The 21,120-nt window shown below is 39.3% G+C and overlaps 1 protein-coding gene across 1 annotated transcript in view; it reads right to left on the bottom strand.

Annotated features, from left to right (window-relative positions):
- Positions 1-501: 501 nt before the first annotated feature.
- Positions 502-21,120, bottom strand: part of CMSS1 (cms1 ribosomal small subunit homolog) — a 248,792-nt gene continuing 228,173 nt past the window's right edge. The window contains 9 exon segments of the mRNA XM_086463764.1: positions 502-585; positions 3,503-3,591; positions 5,222-5,309; positions 6,191-6,251; positions 7,675-7,777; positions 8,465-8,524; positions 11,415-11,544; positions 13,295-13,366; positions 18,117-18,249. Of these exon segments, the coding sequence (XP_086319890.1) occupies positions 502-585; positions 3,503-3,591; positions 5,222-5,309; positions 6,191-6,251; positions 7,675-7,777; positions 8,465-8,524; positions 11,415-11,544; positions 13,295-13,366; positions 18,117-18,249 (820 nt within the window).

Below are 21,120 nucleotides of genomic sequence, written 5' to 3'. Positions count from 1 at the left end.
CAAAAAATAGCATCTGTCCAGCTCTAGAACAGACAGGTGAAAAATACCCTTTTGACAAGTTACTGAAATTCATACAAGTTTTTCAAAGACCCTCGAGGGCAAGAACTAGATTACCACTCTCATGAGAGAATTAAGTGTCTCCTTTGGGACAGCAGAGGGAGAAAACAGAAAACTGAGTTGTACAAAGACTTTCACAGCCAAGTCTGCTCATCTTCAAAGTCTTAAAAGTGACCTAGAGTAGTAAGGTGAATGCAATGTAACTCTAATTTTAGTATCACATATTTCCTGCAATAAAAATCATGCTAAAACTACAAACAAAACTCATGTTTTATTATTAAAAGAAAAGGAAACTTGGAAAAAGTTGCAATGTGCATTCTTTCTGTATTGATAGACCTCTGAAAAGTCAAAATTCTTGATTCCATCACCTGTTAACCTCTCGCCAATTGCAGACAGGATAATAGTAAAATGCAGCTGCAAATTACTTCCTTGTTGGTAAAACCATTAAAAGAGTCCCAGCTTCACAGATCCCTCTCTGCACAGCTTTATAATACTCATCTCCAGTAGGTCAACTGTTTCTTTCTTTATCTGAAGAAAATAAAAAACAAAGAAAGCATCAAAAGTTACTGATAATGCTTTGGCTAAATAACATTATTTACTCAGGCACCCCACCATAGGACTAGAAATTAAAGAAGAGGTTCCCATAAAAGGTCCTGAGCTTTAGAATGTTTCCATTTTGTAAAACATCTAGCATTTGCTCTGCAATCCTAAAGTGCAACTATGGCTACAGAAAAGTTGACATTGGTACGGAGTTGATAAAGCATGACACAGCAAAAGGTCCATCCTGGGCTGCAAAATCCCTATGGCACTTTCCACAGTATCAACTGGTCTCAAGTAGTCCAAGGGCAGTACTGCATTGCAACAGCCACAACATTGTCTGTGTCTGAGACACCTGAATGAAAGCGAGCATGAAGGTCAGGTCTACATGTGCTGCATGTACAGCACTTTGGTTTATAACACAGATACCGCTGTAGCTTATTGCATATCTAAAGATAAAAGACGAATGTATTCAAGAGTAAATATTGGCTACATATTTCAGCAGGAACATGAGATTCTCTATCATCATGGTTAGTCCAGAGTCTTCTTATAATCTCCCTCTTCCCACTTACGAATAATTTATTTGCAAGTTTTCTCTCAGGATTATATCATTCTGTGCCTCCACAGAAATAAATGATGTGAGAAAGCCTAAGCAATCTCTATTCCACACTGGATGTGCTACATGAGAGTGAAAATAGCAGTCTACCACAAGTCCATTTCTTACAAACCTTTTTACTTTCATGAAGCCTGAAACCTAAACTTTCTGCATTTTCAAACTTACTCAAGGCTCAGTGTTTGTATTGTTTGCAGACAATACAATACAGGTTTTTGTTGAAAAAACTCCACTTGAATCTTAGAAACAAGTAAATTGAGGAGTTGAGACAACTCCATATTGCCATCAACCTCATACACAAAGCTTTCAAAGCAGGAAGGTTGTCCTTTGGTCACATCAGAAAGTATACAATAAATTTTTATTTAAACCTTTATACTTTAATATAACTCCCGTGTGCCAAGTCACAGTCACATGAACCCATCCACCCCTCCTCCAGTTTCTTTGTGAGCTTTCTTTTTAGTTCCTTCTTGCCATTGTTTGGGATGAATGAAGCAGGAGACACAGAAAGAGAAAAAAACCAAAACCCAACAGCATCTAATGAGGTGTTGAGGCAACTGAGATAGCAGTGCATCAGGGCACCATCCATTATGTGGATATGATGGGATACAAGACTGTCGTGTGGGAAGATTTCTGTGTTTTTAAATCCATATATTTATCAGAATATACCACTGTGTACATAATTCTCCACTGAACATCAGGCGAGCACAAAAACTGCAAGTAGAATGGACACATTTCCAGCTGTTCTTGCTTTCTGGTGTAACCACAATGAAATTTAGCAATGCAGCACCTTAAACATGCAAAGAAATTATTGACAATTGAGGTTTGCACTGAAAATACGTCAGTATGCCTTGTTTCTAATTTTAAGGGTGCAATTTTGCCTCCACAACTAATACGGGATGAAAAGAAATTAGTACATCAAACTGCCAATTCTCTAAATTACATTTTTTGTACTTAATTCCTCTCTTCTTTGAGAAACTTATGACTATTCATAGCATGTATTTGACAATTTTTGCACAAGTAGAAAAGTAAGATCCTCTGCTCGCTAAGACTGTATTCTGTATTTCAAGTCTGCAAGTTGCCAAAACATCCCATTGGTTTCTACTGTGTTAAAATGCCTTTATTTGGGTATCTTTTATTACTGACATTCCTTATAAATAATTTCCAGGAATCTGCAGCAGGACAAATAGCCACAAGATGCTCCACTTACATAGCTCAAGATGTCAAAAACCTTTCTGTACGTTGGGTTACCTGAGTCAAGTGCAGGCTTGAAGACTTTTCTGTAATCACATATTCACTATTTTGTAATCACACCTAAATATCTATTCCATATGCTAACACTATATATGAAGGTATAACATTCTTACTTACTTGGTTTTAAACCTTAACATTTTGATGTTAAGATAGCCTTAAGATTTTTCCTTAATACCTCTGGAGTAATTTGTTGGCCTATATTCCTAGACAGAATGGTACCTACAGTGAGCTGAAAAGGATAGTTCAGGCTTTCAATAGCCCATAGTCTTCATTTTTTGAGGTGGATCACCTGTAGTCTACCGTATGTGTATTTACTTCAGTTGACTTAAAAAAATCCATCCCACTGTAACTGGCACCTTTTGTCCTGCTATGTCTATGAATTTGTGTTCTTTAAAAAACTTCAAGTAAGTGCAAGCACCATACAAAAAAGCCTTCTGTATTTACCACAAGAGGGAGCAGCCTCCTTGCCTCAAAAAGCAAACTGTCACAGCAATAAACGTGAAAGATGGATTACAGAATTGAAAAGAATGGGGAATTATCTTAAAAGAAGTCTACAAATGATGGATGGTTCTACATAGTTTGTACCCTACCTCTTGTCAAAAAACAAAAAAAAAAAAAAAAAAAAGAAAAAGAGAGAACTGTCTATAAATTTACTTACAAGAAGTTATCTTACTCTTAGATGCAAACAAAGAAATGCTTCTCCCGTTTTCTTTAGTTTTTGGAGAAACTTTTGACCAAACTCCTCTTACTGAGAGAACTCCCTGGGAACAGGTAGAACAACCATCTAGCATAAACAGGAGAAATTCACAGCACAGCCGTAGAAGTCACAGCTGTGACTTGCAACAAAAAAGGAAAAAATCTTCCTCAGGAGGTAATTTTGAGACCTGAGAGTGCAGACTCAGCAGTCAAATGTTCACTTCTTTATGTTTCTATATCACTGAAGTCAGCTCTGCAGAAAGAAAACCTTACTCACCAAGATCTGGGCACTAGAATCAAAAGTAATGAATACACAGAATATAATATATACAGGTGCTTATACAATACCTCAGGGATATCCATCATTCTCCTTAGTTTCTGATCTCTCCAGTTCCAATCCAGAATCATATATTTCGTGGAGTTCAAGCACAGGCCATCTAAAAAGGCAACATAAATTTTACTACCAAGATAAGATGACATGTGCTTATCAAAATAAGTTTGGGCTTTTACATCTTTTGCTGTCTGTTTCCAAGGAAACTAATCTTTGAACACTTAAGTACTACATTTGCTGGTTGGAAAACTAATGCACTGACACTGCAAACTCCCTTAACCACATAATCCCATGCCTTTTTGGAAGATAAACACAAAAGCAGAACAACTACTGTTGCCAGGGGCTTGTCAAGAGCTAACATCCTGCCAGAAAATAATTCCTCAAGCTTCCTCTTGATGAAACCGCAGGAGTTGAATTTCCACAGCTGATGAGGAGCTGGTAAGTTACAAGGACTCTAGCCTGAAAACTCCTGTTAATGGGAACTGACAGTGTTTAGCAATTTACAGGATTGGGTGCTATGTGAATCTGAGTCAGGTCAGTGGTGCTGCTGAAGAATGCCTTTATCCTCCAAATAAACGGTGGTGAAAGAAGAAAAAAGTCCTTTTTGAACCGGCCCTCCAGCTGTTCCCCTATTTCCCCCTGATCTTCTAACACAATGCTCACAACTTTTCTTACCAGTTTTGACTCCTCTCCATTCTCTAGTGACCTGGCATTGCAACACTAAGGTGTCAAGAAAGCACTAGACCTTAGGATAAGATGATACACCTTGTGTCCCTGCCATAAGCTGCCTCTACCCTAACATGGCAATGTGCTGACAGGCTGAGCAGTAACGATTTAATGTTGGTGGAGGGCACAGGAAGCATCAAAAATACGCTACTCCTGTACCATTTTGGAAAGAGCAGTAGAGTCCCCATCTACAGCCAGTCCCTGACCAAGAAACCACAGTCAGAGCAAGGCAGTGTTTAGAAAGAGGAACGGAAAGAATCACCTTATCATCTTGTAATTTTGTTGTTTGTTTTATTTTGTGTATGTAATGTCTATTGAGTAAGTAAAAGTACTCAAAATTTGGGAAGAGAAAAGGAGATTTATATAGAGTAATTAATTTAATTACAGCCAAATCAGAAGAAAAATCAAATCAGCAAGGAGATCTTTCATTCACCCCTCACAAAAGCTTACACTGAGCTCAGATTGACATATGATATAATGACTTCTGCTGTTATTTCCTTTTGATTTACTTGCAGTGTGTGGTTTCCTGGAGCTTTAAATCTTACACCATGGTTTTGCAATCACTTTCAAGTCAGCATAAATCAGTATTTCTGCCAAAAGAGGAAGTCCTCCACCTCTGCCTGCTCATTACCTGATTTTGTGTCCACACTGGTTTTGTTTTAATTGGGATAATTTCTAATTGGGATTGGTTCATTGAGCTGCCAATAACTCTTGGGCTAGCACAAGAAGCAAGAAGGGAGAATAAGTGGGCACTGACTGGGCAGGAAGTATTGCTCTTCCTTTCGTTGGTAATACTGATTTATGCCAGCTTAAAGTGATCATAAAATCAACTCTAGAATCTTGACCTCATTTTGACTGACATAGTAGAGGTGGCAAAATAGAAATGTGCATTTCAGTACCGAAATCCACAGATTCATGTCACCCTAAGTGCTTCAAAAACAACTGAAGTCTTGCTTCTCATCAGACCAAGTATAAGGTATCTATGGAGAAAACCCTGCTTGTTCTCCTACCTTGCTCCACTAGCGCTTTTACTCTCCCAGGAGTTCCAACTCCGATGTGGAACACGCTTTTCTCCAACATATTCATCTGTTCTTTTATCTAATTTGAAGAGAAAAAGACAAACCACAGTAAAACCATGACTGTTTTAAAATTTCTTCTCAAAGAGCTGGAAATAAATTCAAGATCTCGAAATACCTCTTTCTAGAATACCATCAAGTAACAAATGCCATTCATCTTTCAAACTGTCAAACTGATATATCTGGGAGAAAGTTTAGGAAATGTAACAGCCAGCTGGGCATCACACTCCTCTAGAAGTTCAATCATTTTCAACTCTGAAAATCTGCTATTGCACCAACTATTTTTGGAGGTGAGAACAGTAGGCTTCCTTCAGCATTTAAACAAATTCTCTGGAAATATCTGGAAAACTGACAAAGTTGAATTAGCGTTAAATTCCTTCAAGATGAAGACACTGGAAAAGGGTGAAATAAAGCAAGTGACATTTGTGTGTTTGTCAGCATTTATACCAAAGGCCAAATGACTACTCATTACTTCCAGCAACCCCATAACTTGTGCTCTCCAACAGGTATGGATATCGGGTATCCAGGCATCCAATCGGCAGAATGCAAACGTGGGTACAGGTACAGTTTGATTCAATAAACCTATGTGTATGAGCCTTCTATTTAAACAGGCAAAACACATTTGAATGAGCACCTCACAGGAATATGGAATATCTTTAAAACATAGCACATGCATAAGCATCTACATTCTGCATAGGATTCCACGAGAGCTGTTGGAGATGGTGTTTGGCTAGATCCCTCAAACTGCAATAATGGGTTACCAAAGGAAGCATTACCTAAAGAAAGGAACATTGTATGAACACTATACGAAAGCCACTATTGCTAAATGCTTTAAAAAGAAAATGGTATGACGCTAGTTAGTTTTTTAGTTGTTCTATCAAAATTCCCTTGCAGCTCTCTTACCTTTATGTGCTTTGCAAACAACTTCAGAACTCTGCAGTCTCCTTTAAATGCTGTCATTGACCTAGCAATAAAAAAATTGAAAAAGGAAATGCAAGCATCGGGGCTTGGATTAAGACCACACATGAGGAAAGCAAAACTAACTGGCATTTCTCAATACACTTGAGACACGCAGTCCCCCAGTGACCCTTGCTTGTACTTTGAACACTATGTACATTCTTGTTTGCTACTCGATCAACAGTGATCAACAACTGGACAAACACAATAGAAGATATCAGTAGGGGGCAATATTGTTTAGATAGCTTTTCAGATAGTATTTAATAATTATGGCCTGTGCTTTCACAGCTGACTTAGTTCAAAACTGACTAATCAGCAAATTCTAATTCGAAAATATCTCAGTTACTGAGATACAGGCACAAATGAATGGACCAATCTACATTTTACAGTCTTCCTGCAGTGTGGTTGTTGAGAAAACCTAGGCTGCCACAGTCTTTACTGCAGAGATTGCCCAAATTCCAGTTAACCAAAACTCATTTGTCTGGAAACCTGATTTGTTTTTCTGACACTCCATTTTGGCACACAGTAACAACTCTATGTTCGGTATTAATCAAGCAGGAGGCAACGTATTCCATACTTACTGAATGTCATTTAAGACAGCTTTCTCTGCATGTTTTTTGCAGTGAGTCAAATTTTCAATGTTCTCTTGTGCAAAGCTAAAGGTTTATATACAAGTATACACATAAACCACCTAAGTCTCAGATGGCAGTATCTCCATGCAGGCGCTAAGCACTACTGGCACATCTTCCCTATCTATGCTTCTATCTGTGTCATGGAGTCAAACTTCCCAACTCTCCATCTCATGTTGTACTGACAGATCATCACAGAAAATGGGGTCAAGACAGCAAAGACAACCATGAAATCTGTGACGTATACATTAATTAATCAAAGTCAGTCATCAAGAATTCTGGAATGAGAAGGGGGAAGATAGAGAATGAGAAAAAAACAGGACAGGGAATACTGAAAATAGCCATCTCTGCACAGCAGTTTTGCCAGCCTGAGCCAGCTGAGAACTCAGACACAGACCTGGAGGCACTCGGGCCAGATGCACGCGTTGGCACTTGAGGCCCTGGAATGCCACGTCCTCATTGCCTTTGGTGCAAAGTCACGATTTCTAGTGGTGGATCACAATGCTTTATGGGTTTACTTTGTTCCCAAGTATAACATGTTGCACGTTTCCACAAAATTGGTTACACTTTATTTTTGGTTTTTAACAAAAACAGCACTTCCATGCAGCCAAAGTACTTCAGTCTAAAACCAAACACCACACTCCCACAGTTTAAAGAAGCAAGGGCTATTGCATCAGTTTGAGTCAGTGAATTTGTTGGCTAGCAGAGGACAGTGACCCAGTTTTGCCTTTATGTCTGTGGTTCCAAGACAAAACCTCTGACTGACTGCCAACCTCAACATAACATTTGCTATCGACATACTTGATGAGTTCCAAGGAACGAAGGGCAGAACTGCAGATAACCAGCATCACCACTGACTTCTTCTCCTTGTGGTTTTTACGGAGTTTTGCCCACTTAGGACAGACTGCAATGAAAAAGCCCAGGTACTCACACAGAGAAAGTACTACAGGCCGCAATTTTAAATTACAAGAGTACATGATGAATGGTAACCATGAGCATGAACACACATGATGACTCCTATGAAGTCTGGATCTCTGGCAACACTCTTACATTTAGTCATGGCTGAGAAATTGCAAAATAAATTGCCCAAACTAAATAAAATACATAAATATCACATAACTGAACAAATTAGATAAGCATTAAGAATCAACAGTTCGTAGGGTGACAAGCCCATTGTCTTCATTTGCCACATATGGCAATTTGTATTAGAGAAAACCAATTGAAAAGAAATATTTCTTTTGTATACAAGAGAATAAAAATTCTCTTGGTTCATGTCAGCAGACAGCTGCAGGATTTTTACTGTAAGATAGTACATACACCTACTTACGAAGCCACAATGAATTACTATCAAATAATCCTTAGCAATTAAAAGAAAACCTAGAGTATTTTGATACAAAAAAAGTGCTAAGAGTAAAAAGAGACAAAAACCCAAGACCTGTCATGAAAACAACTGAAAAAGAAAAAACCCTTCAAGTTATTAATATTTCATAATTAAAAATACTTGGAGGTACACATAAAAACTGCAATAATATTGCATTAACCATGTTTCTCATACAACTTTCATCTCATCCAGATCAACATTTGAACTCACTTTCCTTCAGGTATGAAGAAAAACTGTGGGTGAGATCATTGGCTGGCAAAAAACAGGAATCTGAAAACATAAAGGAAAAAACATTTTTGTTGACGTATTTTGAACAGTGAAAGGAGCATATATGTTTGCAGCATAACATTGTTATATTGATGAAATCACAACTGTGTTGAAATCCATCATCAAAAAATTACCATTTGTGAAACAAAGATTAATGTACGCCTCACGTACAAGAAGCTTTATATTGGGTAAATCAATGAAGGTAACATCTCTCAACCCAATTGCAATTCCTTTCTTTTCTCCCACCATGAAGCCCTGAATACAGGACTGCACAGGTGTGATCACATACTCCAAAAAAAGTTTTCATATGTCTTTGCCACAATCAATCAAAAGTCTTAGCCAAAAGCCTTACAGTCAACCTGCTAGACTATTCCTCCAATCTGCCTATGACAGAATACATTTGTCGATCACCCAAACAATCATACTGTGCAAATGCAAGAACCTACCAACAATCTATGTGTCAATAAGTGCCTTTCTGGCCTTTCATATTGTGGTAATCTGCCTAACTCTATCAACCCTAATGGCAACACCTACACTGCATTTTAATGCCTTCCTCTTCCTACACTTCCCACCGACTGCGTATCTTTTACCTGGTCACTATGTTAACTAGGAAGTTTTAAAAGCAGTCTGTTGCAGACACGCCATTTAACTTTAAGCTTCATATAGAGACAATGAAGAAAGGCAAGGTCCTAACAGGTTCTTCTCCAGCGTCTATAAAGAAAAGAAGGTCCTTTCTCCAGTGCCTATAAAGAAAGTGTATATTCTTAAAAAGGTGATCAAAATTAGATGGTCTGAAAAATTGCCATTGTTGTTGAGGGTCATTTGCCTGATGGAACAATACACTTCTGCAGAGCATTAACAATTCTGTCTTCAGGGACCCACATATTTGTGGTCGTTCTGCATGAAGCCCAGCACCTCAGGGTGCCTATCTATGGATATTTGCTGATGTATTTTAACTAAATTAAGGAGGTTTCATTACAGACATTATTCCCGTTCACATGCACGGTGCATTGTGCCAATGCTGGCAGCATCAATCCACGATTTCCACTGGAACAGACAGCATGACAAACTTGGCTTGTAGCTGATGCCTGGCTGAAGTCCTGCCTGTGAAGTTTCTTGAGCATAGACACTCTCCATCACCATATCTTCCATTTAATGGGTATTCTCTTACTAAAAACTTTCATTTTGCACTGACCCCTTTTATTAAATCCAGAGATGGACATTTACTGGGACTTGAGCTCCAAAGGGAATGAATGTGTACCACTGACGGATCAGCAGCTGATTTACTTTTAAAATCATGTTAAAAAGATGCACTTGACCCTGGTGGGGAAAGGCAGGGGCTGCCCTTCCGTAACCATTTGGTGCTAATAGGAGAGCTCTTAGCAACCACCATGGTCCTTTCCTCCCAGTAGCAAAATAACTTCACTGTTGTTTTGCTTTTCTGAATACATTAAGTCTCATTAACAACAGAACAGTCCAAAAGATAGTTTCTAAAGGACGCGAGGTTCAGACGTTGACTTTTCACCAACAGTTCAGCCACACTGGATTATTAACAATTTTAAATGAAATTTTCAGAAAAGCGGGAAGGAACAGAGCTCCAGACTGCAGCAAGAGACCATGTTGACAACAAACCTGACCTTCTGTACCGTGTCAGTTAAAGAGAACACACAGCTCCAAGTAGCTGCTTGTTATTTGCTCAGTGCTTTGACGTGAGTGACTTGACAGCTGTAGAAGTTCGTAAACTCCTTGGCACTCTAAGCCTTCAACTCCCGACACACAAAGAAAGAAAAAATATCTCCATCCAACCCAAGAGCCAATCCATACGGAAATGGGTCACTTCACTGGCCCAAAGGGCTCTTTTAATAAGAAAGTAATCAAAGCAATTTATTATTTGCTAAAAACCCTCAAGATCTAAAAAAATGTAACACAAGTTTTTCAAAGTAATCTGTATGGACTTATCCAGGTTTTCTTGATTCAACAAGATAGCTGAACCTGCCCCATAGAAATAAAGAAGGGTAAACCTAGAATCATGGATGTTAAGGGGGAACATATTTATCTAGAAACACAGGCTTAAACATGAAAAGAGAGAAACGACTGCTGGGCTAGAAGGCTCCTATATTGGCCACAGGTCACTAAGAGTTCAACCTGCATCAAAGGTGTATGCAGGTTAGTTACCAGGCTGTTTGTTCTTCATGAGCACTACCAGCAAATAATGGACAGTGCCTATAAAATGACAGTGCCTCTTTATCTGCAGAGTAAGAGGCACAGAAGTTCAAAGCTGCCTTCAACTGTAATGCAACCTCCAACTAACAGAAGCTAACCCTGCTCTGCCTTTTCTATCACTGGCTTTTAACTGGAGCCAGAATACAGGAAACCAAGAAGTCCTAGTCATGGTTAAAACTTGGTCACTTTACACTTGGACCAAAACTACAAGCTCATTTCATGCTACTCCCTGAAAAACCATTGCATTCAACATCTCACAACCATGTCAGAATGATGTCTCATTATTTTTTTGTCTACTCCTATCAGCCCTCGTATTATGCATCTCAGATAAGCCCAGAAAAAAAAATACATTTTCACTCTCTCAGTTAGCATCTTGGAAGCTATTATTAAGAATCATATAATTTCTATCAGAGAAGTGAGCTCCTGAAATGAATACTTTACAATAAAAGGACACATTTAAACAATGTTTCATTTCTGTAACTCCAAGAAACCTTATTCCAAAGAAACTAACATCTCTAGTTAAACAGAAAATTAGTATGCAGTATAAGAAAATACTTCCATAAAAAAATACAACTCAAGACATGACCCAAAAATCCTTGTTCTTCTGCAGAAAAAGAACTCAACAGTATCATGAAAAAACTATTAATCTATTAAATATAGGATAAGTTACCTGACAGCTTTAATTCCTCTATTTCAATTACCGAACGGTTTTCACCAAAATGTTGACTAAGCAGATTTTGTAGATCTCCAGGGACACCAGGCTTTGGAGCAGACTTTTCCAGAATCTCAGAAATTTTCTTCTAAAAAAACAAGTAAAACAAGTATTGCATTTCTATAATTTCTGCTCTTTGGCTAGCTAAGAACACCGTAAATATATGTTCCTCCATAACTCTGCATGGTTATATTGGCTTAATTGCAGCTTAATTAGAAAACCACCTTACTATGGGCAATACTCCCTTTGTCTTTATTGGGACACCATCTGTGAGACAAAGTGAGATTTCACAGAGATGAGGTGGGCTTGGAAGCATTTTTGGCAGCTTTGGAGTGGTGGTGGTTACCTTCAGTGCAAGTTCAGCAGGCTAAGGTCTGGGGCAGCTAAGATCCGTGGAAATTTTAGAGAGCTATAGCAGCAGTTTGAACATAGGGGACAGATCTTCCATCCCTCTTTCCCCCAATCCATCCCAGCACCCACTCCCTCTTCCTCTTCCATTCCCCACCACTCCTGCTCTCCCTCTTGCCCAATACACCCCAAATACTCCTCTAACAGCAGCATAAGGGGCAGAAGGCTGAATAGGGAAGAGCCGTATGGGGGCTGCTGAAGCCATTCCACCCCACAGCAAAGGCAAAGTAGGCATCTCCGACTTAGCAGACAGCAAGACAGAACTATCAGGCTCATTTGACTTGGCAATTCAGCGTAAGGCGCCATTCCACAGGACTGTTACGTCATTCATTGGGCCACTTGGTTCCTTCAGGAAAATTATGGCACTCTGGAGGGGAGAAGCCTGATACTAACACGAAATTCCATAGGAGCAAGAGCAAGGACACCTGAGCAAACTCTCTTCCTTCAAGAAGAGCTGTGGGGAAATGTTCCTCACGCAGGAAGTTTTATTGTTTTTCTTCCAATTTATTCCAGATGCTTAAAAACAAAGGGTTTTTTTCCCCCTTTTCGTTATTTTTGGAGAGAGCACTTTGGAACCCACAGATCAACCCAATAAATATTTCCTGATGGACTCTTTGACAGGCTGTGTACGTCAACTTAGTGGCCTAGCCCCACTGAAACCAAAGGTCTAACTAAGTGCCTATTGTTTGCCTGAGAATGGAGTCTTTTTGTTATGTCTGGTTCACCAATATCTGCCATGGGATCCTTTTGCTCTGGCAGCAGTGGAACAAGTACCATGGTCACGTCTGCCAGAGTTGCATTTAAAGCAAAATCCCACTCTTCCCTCTTCCCATTCCCTGGATGATTAAGAGGCCTGACAATATAAAAAGGCCACCTCTCAGCCTTGTGAGGGAGCCAACTATTTACAGTCTGTCCCAAAAGACAGTTAACTTGCCTGGTGCCATATAATTTCCATCTAGACTGCAGAGTGTGTTTGTTGTTGAGGGCGAGGATGGAGCATAGCCAGAGGGACAATACAGAGTATTTATTTATATACTTATGCTACGAGGAGAAGAGCGAAGAAGTTCTTGGCTCAAAAGATGTAACAGCAGCTGGAGCCTGACCACACTGCTGAAATGGGGTAGATTCTGCAGCAACTGAAATTCCACCTTTCTGTGACACAGTTACATTTTCCTGTGTGCAAGACTTGCAAGTGGGGTGTAGACATATATAACCTTTGAGCGGAATATAGGCACAATGCCACAGTTCAGATTGAGAACAGGTGTTTTGACTGGAGTAAAAAAAGTAGGAATTGTCTATTCTTCTCTGAAAGAGGCTGCAACAGTATGACCATATTACTTCTCATTGTCACGGGGTTGTTCCAGTTCTGAATCTTGTAACAGTACACACACCCACTGTCCATTCTCAAACACACTCTAGGACTTTCATACCTTCTTTCTCCTCTTTGCCTTTACAGTGGTCTCTTGCTTTTCTTCAGGCTGACTTAGAAAACACTCTGTAGGCTGCAAAGCACATATGTTAAAAAAAAAAAAGGGGAGGGGGGGAGAAAAAAAGATACAACATCAGATACCTGATCACCTGTGGAAAGAAAATGGTCACCAAAGGGAGGTAGGACAGGATACAGAAAGTATACCGCTGGGTTAGGGAAAAACAAACAAAACTAAGCTTCCCTACCTGTAGAAGGGATCAAATTCTTACAGTTACATATATCTGGAGTAATTTTGTAATTGGGATCTATGTTGTTGTAACCAAGAGGGGAATAAAAGAACAGAAAGCTGAAACATACAGGTTGTAGTCACAATTTCATGAAACGGTGGAAAGCAGGTTTTGATATATTGAAAAAAAAAAACAAAACCAAGAGGAAACACATGAACAAAACCTTTCACACACTTTGTATTTTTAATCTCTATTACTGTGTGTGATTGTTTTTCTAAACTTTGCCAATAGTGCTCTAAAATAATTGGGTCTAAGGTGAGCATCCAGACAGTGAAAGATACCACAGAACTGGGCGAGAATAATTGGAAACAATCATGCTCTGGATTTCCTTTGACATTTGTAATGCAAAATTCAGGAAAACATGTTTTGAATTTGTTCTTCCCCATTCTTGCTTCGTCTCCTTTTAGCAGGCAGGGTCAAATACACACAACAAAAATACATGGTGCATTTCAGAATAATCTTCATCCAACAAATGTTGCTATCATTAACCCTCTTTTGTGCCTGAATGAGCAGGCTGAATTGGTCCATTTGTACCAAAGTCCCTGTTCACATAAGCCAGGGTTAGGATTTGTTCTTAGCCACCTAAAATGGTTCAAAACAGAGGAAGCAAGGCACAGGCTTTCCTTGTTTTGAGCATAGCAAGTCTCTTTTCTTTTGCCTTATTAGGGACTTCCACTTCATGGAAATGCAAATTAATCTACATAGATGGGCTTTAAAGCTTAATAAGTGACTTGATGAAGAGTAATGGGAAAATAGGCTGAGCTGCAGGAAAAAGCTCCTTGATACTAGGGTGCATTTGGCTGGAAAAATCTGCTCCTGTGAGAAACCATGGAGAAGTCTCATCGCATAGAGTATTAAAAGCTCAGAACAGCAAATCCAGCACTGCTCCCTGAGGAAAGCCTGGAAGAAAAGTATCAGCAGGAAAGGGAACCCAGCTGAAAACCAGAGAAGCTGCTCCTTTGTTCCCTTGAGAGGGCAGCTTCAACAGAGCTGAGAGGGCCAAAGGAAAGCTAATAGAAGAGCTTTTCTGAGCACTCCTTGCACTGCTCTCCCTCCTTAACAGGAGGACACTTCATGACAACTGGTGCTGTATGACTCTACCCACCACATTTGCACCTTTCCAAGCCCACTCTCACAACCTTATCAGAAGCATTTTGTGGAGTTTAATTGTTCATATTATGCCTAGATTTCCCTTTTTCTCCCCACTCCCCTGAATGTAGCTACAGAAAACCAGATACCACCATGCTCAACACAAACTTGCTTCTGCTCTCTGTGCCGTGATGCAACCACACAATTGCACTTGCAAAGGCAGTAATACCATATGGCATTGGCCCTGAATCTGGTTGAGGTTTGAAATGATACTTGGGAACTACCAGAGAAGATTTGGCTAGGGACTGGCTACAGGCAGCAAGGCACTCTACAACTAGGGCTGGAATATAATGCAGGCTGGATCAATATCCAACCATGAGAAGTTGTGATAGGGACTGTATCTTGCCTCAACAACAGAGACCTGTCCCCGTGATTTTCTCAGGTATAAACAGATACTATCTTCACTAGAAATCAAGGGAACAACTGCAAGAAGAAACTCACTGCAGCTACCAAAATTGTTCCAGGGTTAACTGTGAGCTTTTAGTTTTTATTTTTGGTTTGTTTCTTTTTTAAAAATCTCTTTCCTGACTCCGATTCAAGTACTTTTAAAACACCATCATGCCTTTCTTCATTCCTATCCCTACCATTAGAATTCCCAGACATTGAGACTGAAACAGATTTACACTCGGCCTTCAGTTCCTGCTCTACCCTTACGCATCCCAGCTGTCCATAGATACTTGAACACCACTTGCCAGGTGTTTTAATCATAAATTCCATGTTCAACATCATATTTTATGCAGAGAACAAGGCTTTGGATTGATTTAGTCAAGGGACACTAACAAGCAATCAAAAAGTCAAAAAGGGGACAATCTGAATCTCTTTCCTCCAGCAGCATATGATGGTTCTCTATCCTAGAAAGTGTTACCACTCATTCAGCATATTGAAAAATGACAATTCACTTCAGGCCCATTTCTCCCCTCCTATAATATTGTAAACTGTTTTACATAAATCTACAAAAGACTCCCAACTGGTATCCACATGAGAAAAGAGTAAAACTGTGCCACAGAGCTGAAAAATTTTCTCTAAGAGAAACAAAATTGTCTCATTGATAACGTTTTCATTCAGATGTTTAAAAGTATCACCAAGAAGTACCACCTTCTTTTTTGAAGGCAGTATGTAAGGCTTTCTTCCAACAGCAACAGAATTACATAGCAGGCTTGTAGTCAAAGCCTTGCTTCCTCAGAGAAGCCTGTTAAGACTCAAAATTATCTCCTTTACAATAACATATATATATTTAGGCACAGTATACTATTAGACCAGCAATAATAAGTCCACTTTATTCAGACATTAAAAATAATGCCATAAAAAAAAAGAGAACCTTCATGGTGGTGAATGGCTGTAAACCTACATTTCTTTGATGATCTGCAGTCTCGAATATCTGGGCACCTGATCTGGGCTGAATTTCCAACCCTTATCAAAATGTAAGTTGCCTAGCTACTCATGCAATAGCTCTTTGCATGTCACCCTTAAGAAAACATCATTTGCATGTTTTTCTTATGTAATACACAGAGGAGACAACCTACTGGTTTTTGACATAGCTCCCTTGTGCTCTGTGTTTTTAAGCTATTTTTGCATGGAAGTTCTTAAAATGCAGAAAACAGGAACTTTGTGCTGAGACCACTGATTTATGAACTAAAATGTCATAAATTCCATGTTTGTTAATCATAGACAGAACATAATATATTTCCTGTATTATATTTCTAAGAAATATTTTTTCTTTACATGTTGACAAGTCACTGGAAATTCAAATGTAGAGTGAAAACATTCTTGTGTATGTGTGAAAATTTACATTCTAGATCAACCATATACTCTGACTTTTGGAGTTTGTGACAAAGTAAACACATCAATGCGCCATTCAGATTGGAGGCAAATTATTCATTTCACTGAGGACAGCTTGCAGACTAAAAACATGAATGTTCATAATTCTATTTGGTTGTCTCCTGACTGGCTTTAAGGTGCCAAATCCACTACAGAATAGCTTCCAGCCTAAGAAAAAGGCAGGGATGAGTAAAAAGCATTGTTATGTGCATCAGAACTACAAAACTACTAGCTTTCCATAAATCATCTGACTTTGCAAGTGTTTTGCTCTAAAAGACATGCAATAACACATCCATGACTTTGAGCTCCCATAAAGCATCGCCTCCTAGAGTTTCGTGGCTAAACATTCAACTACCTGATTCCAGACTGATATTCTTTACATGATAGGAAGAGCTGTGGCAGAAGATCTGCTACAGCTGAGCAGTTCCAGTCCACCTTGGCAGGATAACCAGTGTTGGTTATCCTTTCTAATGTTCTTACAGAAAGAGCAAAGCAACTCCTCCAAACAAATGGTCTTAACCTAGGTTCTAGATGCTTAAGTTAAGATAACAGTGACGAAAAGTACTTCCATAAGCATTCTCACCGAGTTGAAGTCCTTAGCATCTGACCCCCTAGTAGAGCCTGTACAAAGGCAATAGAGCTTTCTCCTGTATTGCTCAGTTCTCTCTTTCCTAATCGATGTGTGGAACCAGTTCAGACATTTGCCTCACTTCATCTTTGACTTCCTCAGAAAGATACCCAAAAGCATAGCAATTGCTACTGTGTGGTTCACACTTCTCTGTTACAAATAAAGAACATCCCTGCAAATGGTTTTCACTTGGACATCTGCCTAGGCTTCACGCAGTGACCTCACTACTGACCTAAGGGTCAAAATCAATATCCATAAACTCAAGCAGAAATAGCTTCCAATGTCATTTTAGCTCTTTGACAGCCATTCAGTCGATTCTCCTGTATGGTATCAGGAAAGCAGAAGAAATTTACCTTCAAACAAGAGACTTCTTAAAATCAGCTGACCTCTAGATGACTCTTTTTTTGCTCAAGTTGGGGTGATGCTGTCTGCCAAAGACCTTGCTGCCTTCTCCTTGGCATACTCCATATAATGCTGAAGAATGCAGGTCCTACTGGTTTTAAAGGATGGTTTTGGTAGTGAAAGGCTATGAAAACATCAAGCCACATAAAACTAAATTCTTCTTCACTTGGACCTTGCACTGGGGACACGCTTGAGTGGAGACGCTGTACAACATTTAAATACAACTTTCAAGACCTTGTGTGTGCAAGGGAAGGGAAAAGATTATAGGGAGGATACGCGGTAGCACCCTCCAGGCTTTTACCACTAGACACTTTGTAAGAGTCAGGCCTGGCAACCTCAACTCACAAAACGAGTGAAGTTATCACTGAAATGTACTAGAATGTGATCACTTCCAAATAAGGCAAAATAATTTAATAAAACCATCTTATCACATGAACAGATCAAAGTGAAGGAATCTGTCTCTTCATTGAATGAAAGGGGACTACATTTCCCTATAGGTTATTATCTCTGTGCTCTACGCAATCACTAAATTTACAAACCTGCTTTCTTTTCTTTGTCACAGCAAGTTTGGAATCTGAAACTTGATGTGTTGTTGTCCTGTTATCACTTCCTTTCTCAATAGCTTCTTCATCTGAAAGATCTAAGGAGAAAAACAAACAAAAAAAGTTTTTGCTACTGTTTTTCAAATCCACCTCCTATCTTCGCATTCAAAAACAGGGATAAAATCTTCAGCTGAAGGGTTGTCACAATAATACAATCTCAAGATTGGCAATAAGTACAGCTGTAACAGAATTTTTTATCATTTTAGAATGAATTTCAAATATCAGGGTTCTAAGTAAAGTCACAGGTTTCCCCTTCTCTTCACAGTATTACATCTGGCAGGCCATGTATTTCTTTATCTTTCTGGAATGCTGCACAAGGGGTGCCAGCTGCAGCATCAGAGGTAGAAATATCTAATCCTTCCAAAACCTCTCTTGAATTAAGCTAAGCAGTGAACAATGAAAGAAGATGTTTTTGATAAAACTACATCTGAAGTCACATGACATCTCTCTGCATTATTTCAGAACAAGTAAAACATAATCTTGGATCCATAGCACTGCATTCACCATATAAAATTACAGACCTATCTTGTTAGATCCTAGAACAAGCAATAGCACTGGTACTGAAGGCTAACAGCCCTATGGTCCACAGGATCACTGTAAACATACATCTCTCTTGCAAAGTTTGCTGACGCTTCTTTCAGAATAAGTCATCTCCTCCTATTAAAACAAGTCTTGCAGATGAAGGAAGAAAAAAAATAATCAAACCAAACACACAGAAAAACACACACAAAACCCACCCCAGCCTCCATCTAAAAGCCCCAAGTACCTTATTGACATCAATTACCTAGAAGAGGAAAAATTACAAGATTAGTATAATGTCCTATTGCATAAAAACATATGCAGACGTTTTCTGCAAGTACATCTTAATTGTATGTCTTTTACGTCAATAATAATTAGACAAAGGCACCATTCCCAAAGTTCAAGCATTATGTCCACAAGACTAAAAAAGGCTTATGTTTTGAAAGAAAACTGTTTAAATTAAGATATTTCTTATTTTGAATAGAGGAACAGTACAATTTCTTAAGCATCATCCCAAGCATGGATGCTATAACTACATCTGTGCAATCACTAGCTATGAGCAGATTAAATTGATGGCCAGAGAACATGAGAGAGAGAGAGAAACCAACTATGGCTGGTATTTACTAATTCCATGTTAAAATAAGTACTTATTGAAAAAAGGTAAGTGAAAGAATGTGTGAAAGATATGTCAAAGAATTTAAATGAAAGGCAAGTAATGGGATATGAAGGGGAAAGGAATCTTTATTCATCCACAGGTGCAACATTATATATTGTATGGCAATAAGACAGTGGCTTTGATAATCCTAATACAACAGAAGGGGTAACAAAATAGGTACATATTTACTCTTGGAAAGATACCATCTTGTAACTTCCACTCCTTTTCCCACTTTGAAAGGCTTATGTAACTTTCAGCATCCTAAAGTTGGGTTGTGACAGCTGTTAAGAGTTCAAAAAAGTTTGGGAAGTTGAAAGCTAGCAAGTGAAGAAAATCAGTGAATGTTTTAGCAGGCTGGATGTAGTGTGTCATGAAATCTTACTTGATATAGATTAGATTCTTGGCAAACTGTAAGAGCTTTAGAAACAGAGCAGTGACTGAGAAGAGAATTTGTTTTCTGTGAAGTATCACCAAGAGACTCCTAAGTGAAGGGTTTCACTAAATATGTTAGTGAACTTAGTTCAGACCAAAATGAATGCCATGGAAGAAATGGCAGCTCTTGTTTGCATCTCAATGCAGGATGAAGATGTATTCTGAAATCTTAAACGGGAATCCACCAAGAAAAGCCCCTGCTTTCCCAATCTAGAGCAAATGCACGAATGTGTGCACCAAGTGGACATCACAGCTCAGCTGGTCTATTTGCTTCTTTCTCTTCACAGGCACAGCCATCAAATCAGCAGCTGAACAGACTGTGGCCACACAAGTGCTAGATCCCATACGGGGTGAGTGGCTGGTGGCGGGGGAAGAGCAGGATGTCACCCCTTGCATCCCTTTACTGTGAGCTAGCTGCAACATTAAGCTGCCCCTTAAGCTGACGCTAAGTCAACCACAGAGTACACTAGGTGGCCAGCCATTCTGGGATCTCTTCTCAAACCACATGAGCAAGGGAGGTGACAAGTCTAAGTCTCAGGCTTATTGTACACTAGGAAATGGCACCGATCTCCATGAGTTGCCCTCATGAGCTATTCTCCCTCTCTTCTGAGGGGCAAACTGAGTCCGACTGACTCTTCTTCTGAGCTGCCATTTGGATCATGAACAAGAATAAGCAGCGTCCCCAGTATGACTGCCACTTTTGCTAGAACACCACTGTTACTGTCCCAAGAGTATTCATCAGACATTGGCTGAAGGTGGAAAGTTTATTGGCCAACAGAAGTAAAAAGGAGAGGGTATACCAAAGCCCATTTATTTTTTTTTTTTTTTTAAATTATCAATGGTGATATGGGTTTACTTTATTACAAATTTATTATTAATGCACAAAAATTATATCTAGTCCTGTACAGCCTAACACATGGCAGCATGCGAACAGCGGAAGACAGAAAACTGAAGGTTTGGGAGTCTAACATTTTTTCATTACATTACAGCTCAAATATTGGTGTCGATCTACTGGGTTCTTCCCTTCTGTTCTCCTGACAACGTCAGAGTGCTCCTGCACCCTAGGCCTGCCCCTGCACAGGAACAGATCCTTCCCTGGCCTACTCCTCTCCAAAGTCACTGACCACTTATGTCCTCTGGACACTCCGGAATCTTTAGATATGATACTTCATTAGAAGAAGCTAAAAAATTACATCATCCAGCATACTCCTGAAAGTTTAAAAGCTGTCTTGGTAACTCAGTGTTACCCCTGTGCATTACCATGGGCTTGTTTCCCTCCGTATCACCCTCTCTCTAACAAATCTATTGTGCTGCATTTTGGCAGGGCAGCTTCTG

The sequence above is a fragment of the Leptosomus discolor genome, chromosome 1, assembly GCF_034619465.1.
Source record: "Leptosomus discolor isolate bLepDis1 chromosome 1, bLepDis1.hap2, whole genome shotgun sequence".
In the NCBI taxonomy this organism is placed as follows: domain Eukaryota; kingdom Metazoa; phylum Chordata; class Aves; order Leptosomiformes; family Leptosomidae; genus Leptosomus; species Leptosomus discolor.
The sequence above is the reverse complement of the archived record's forward strand: the minus strand, read 5'-3'. Positions and strand labels throughout refer to the sequence as shown.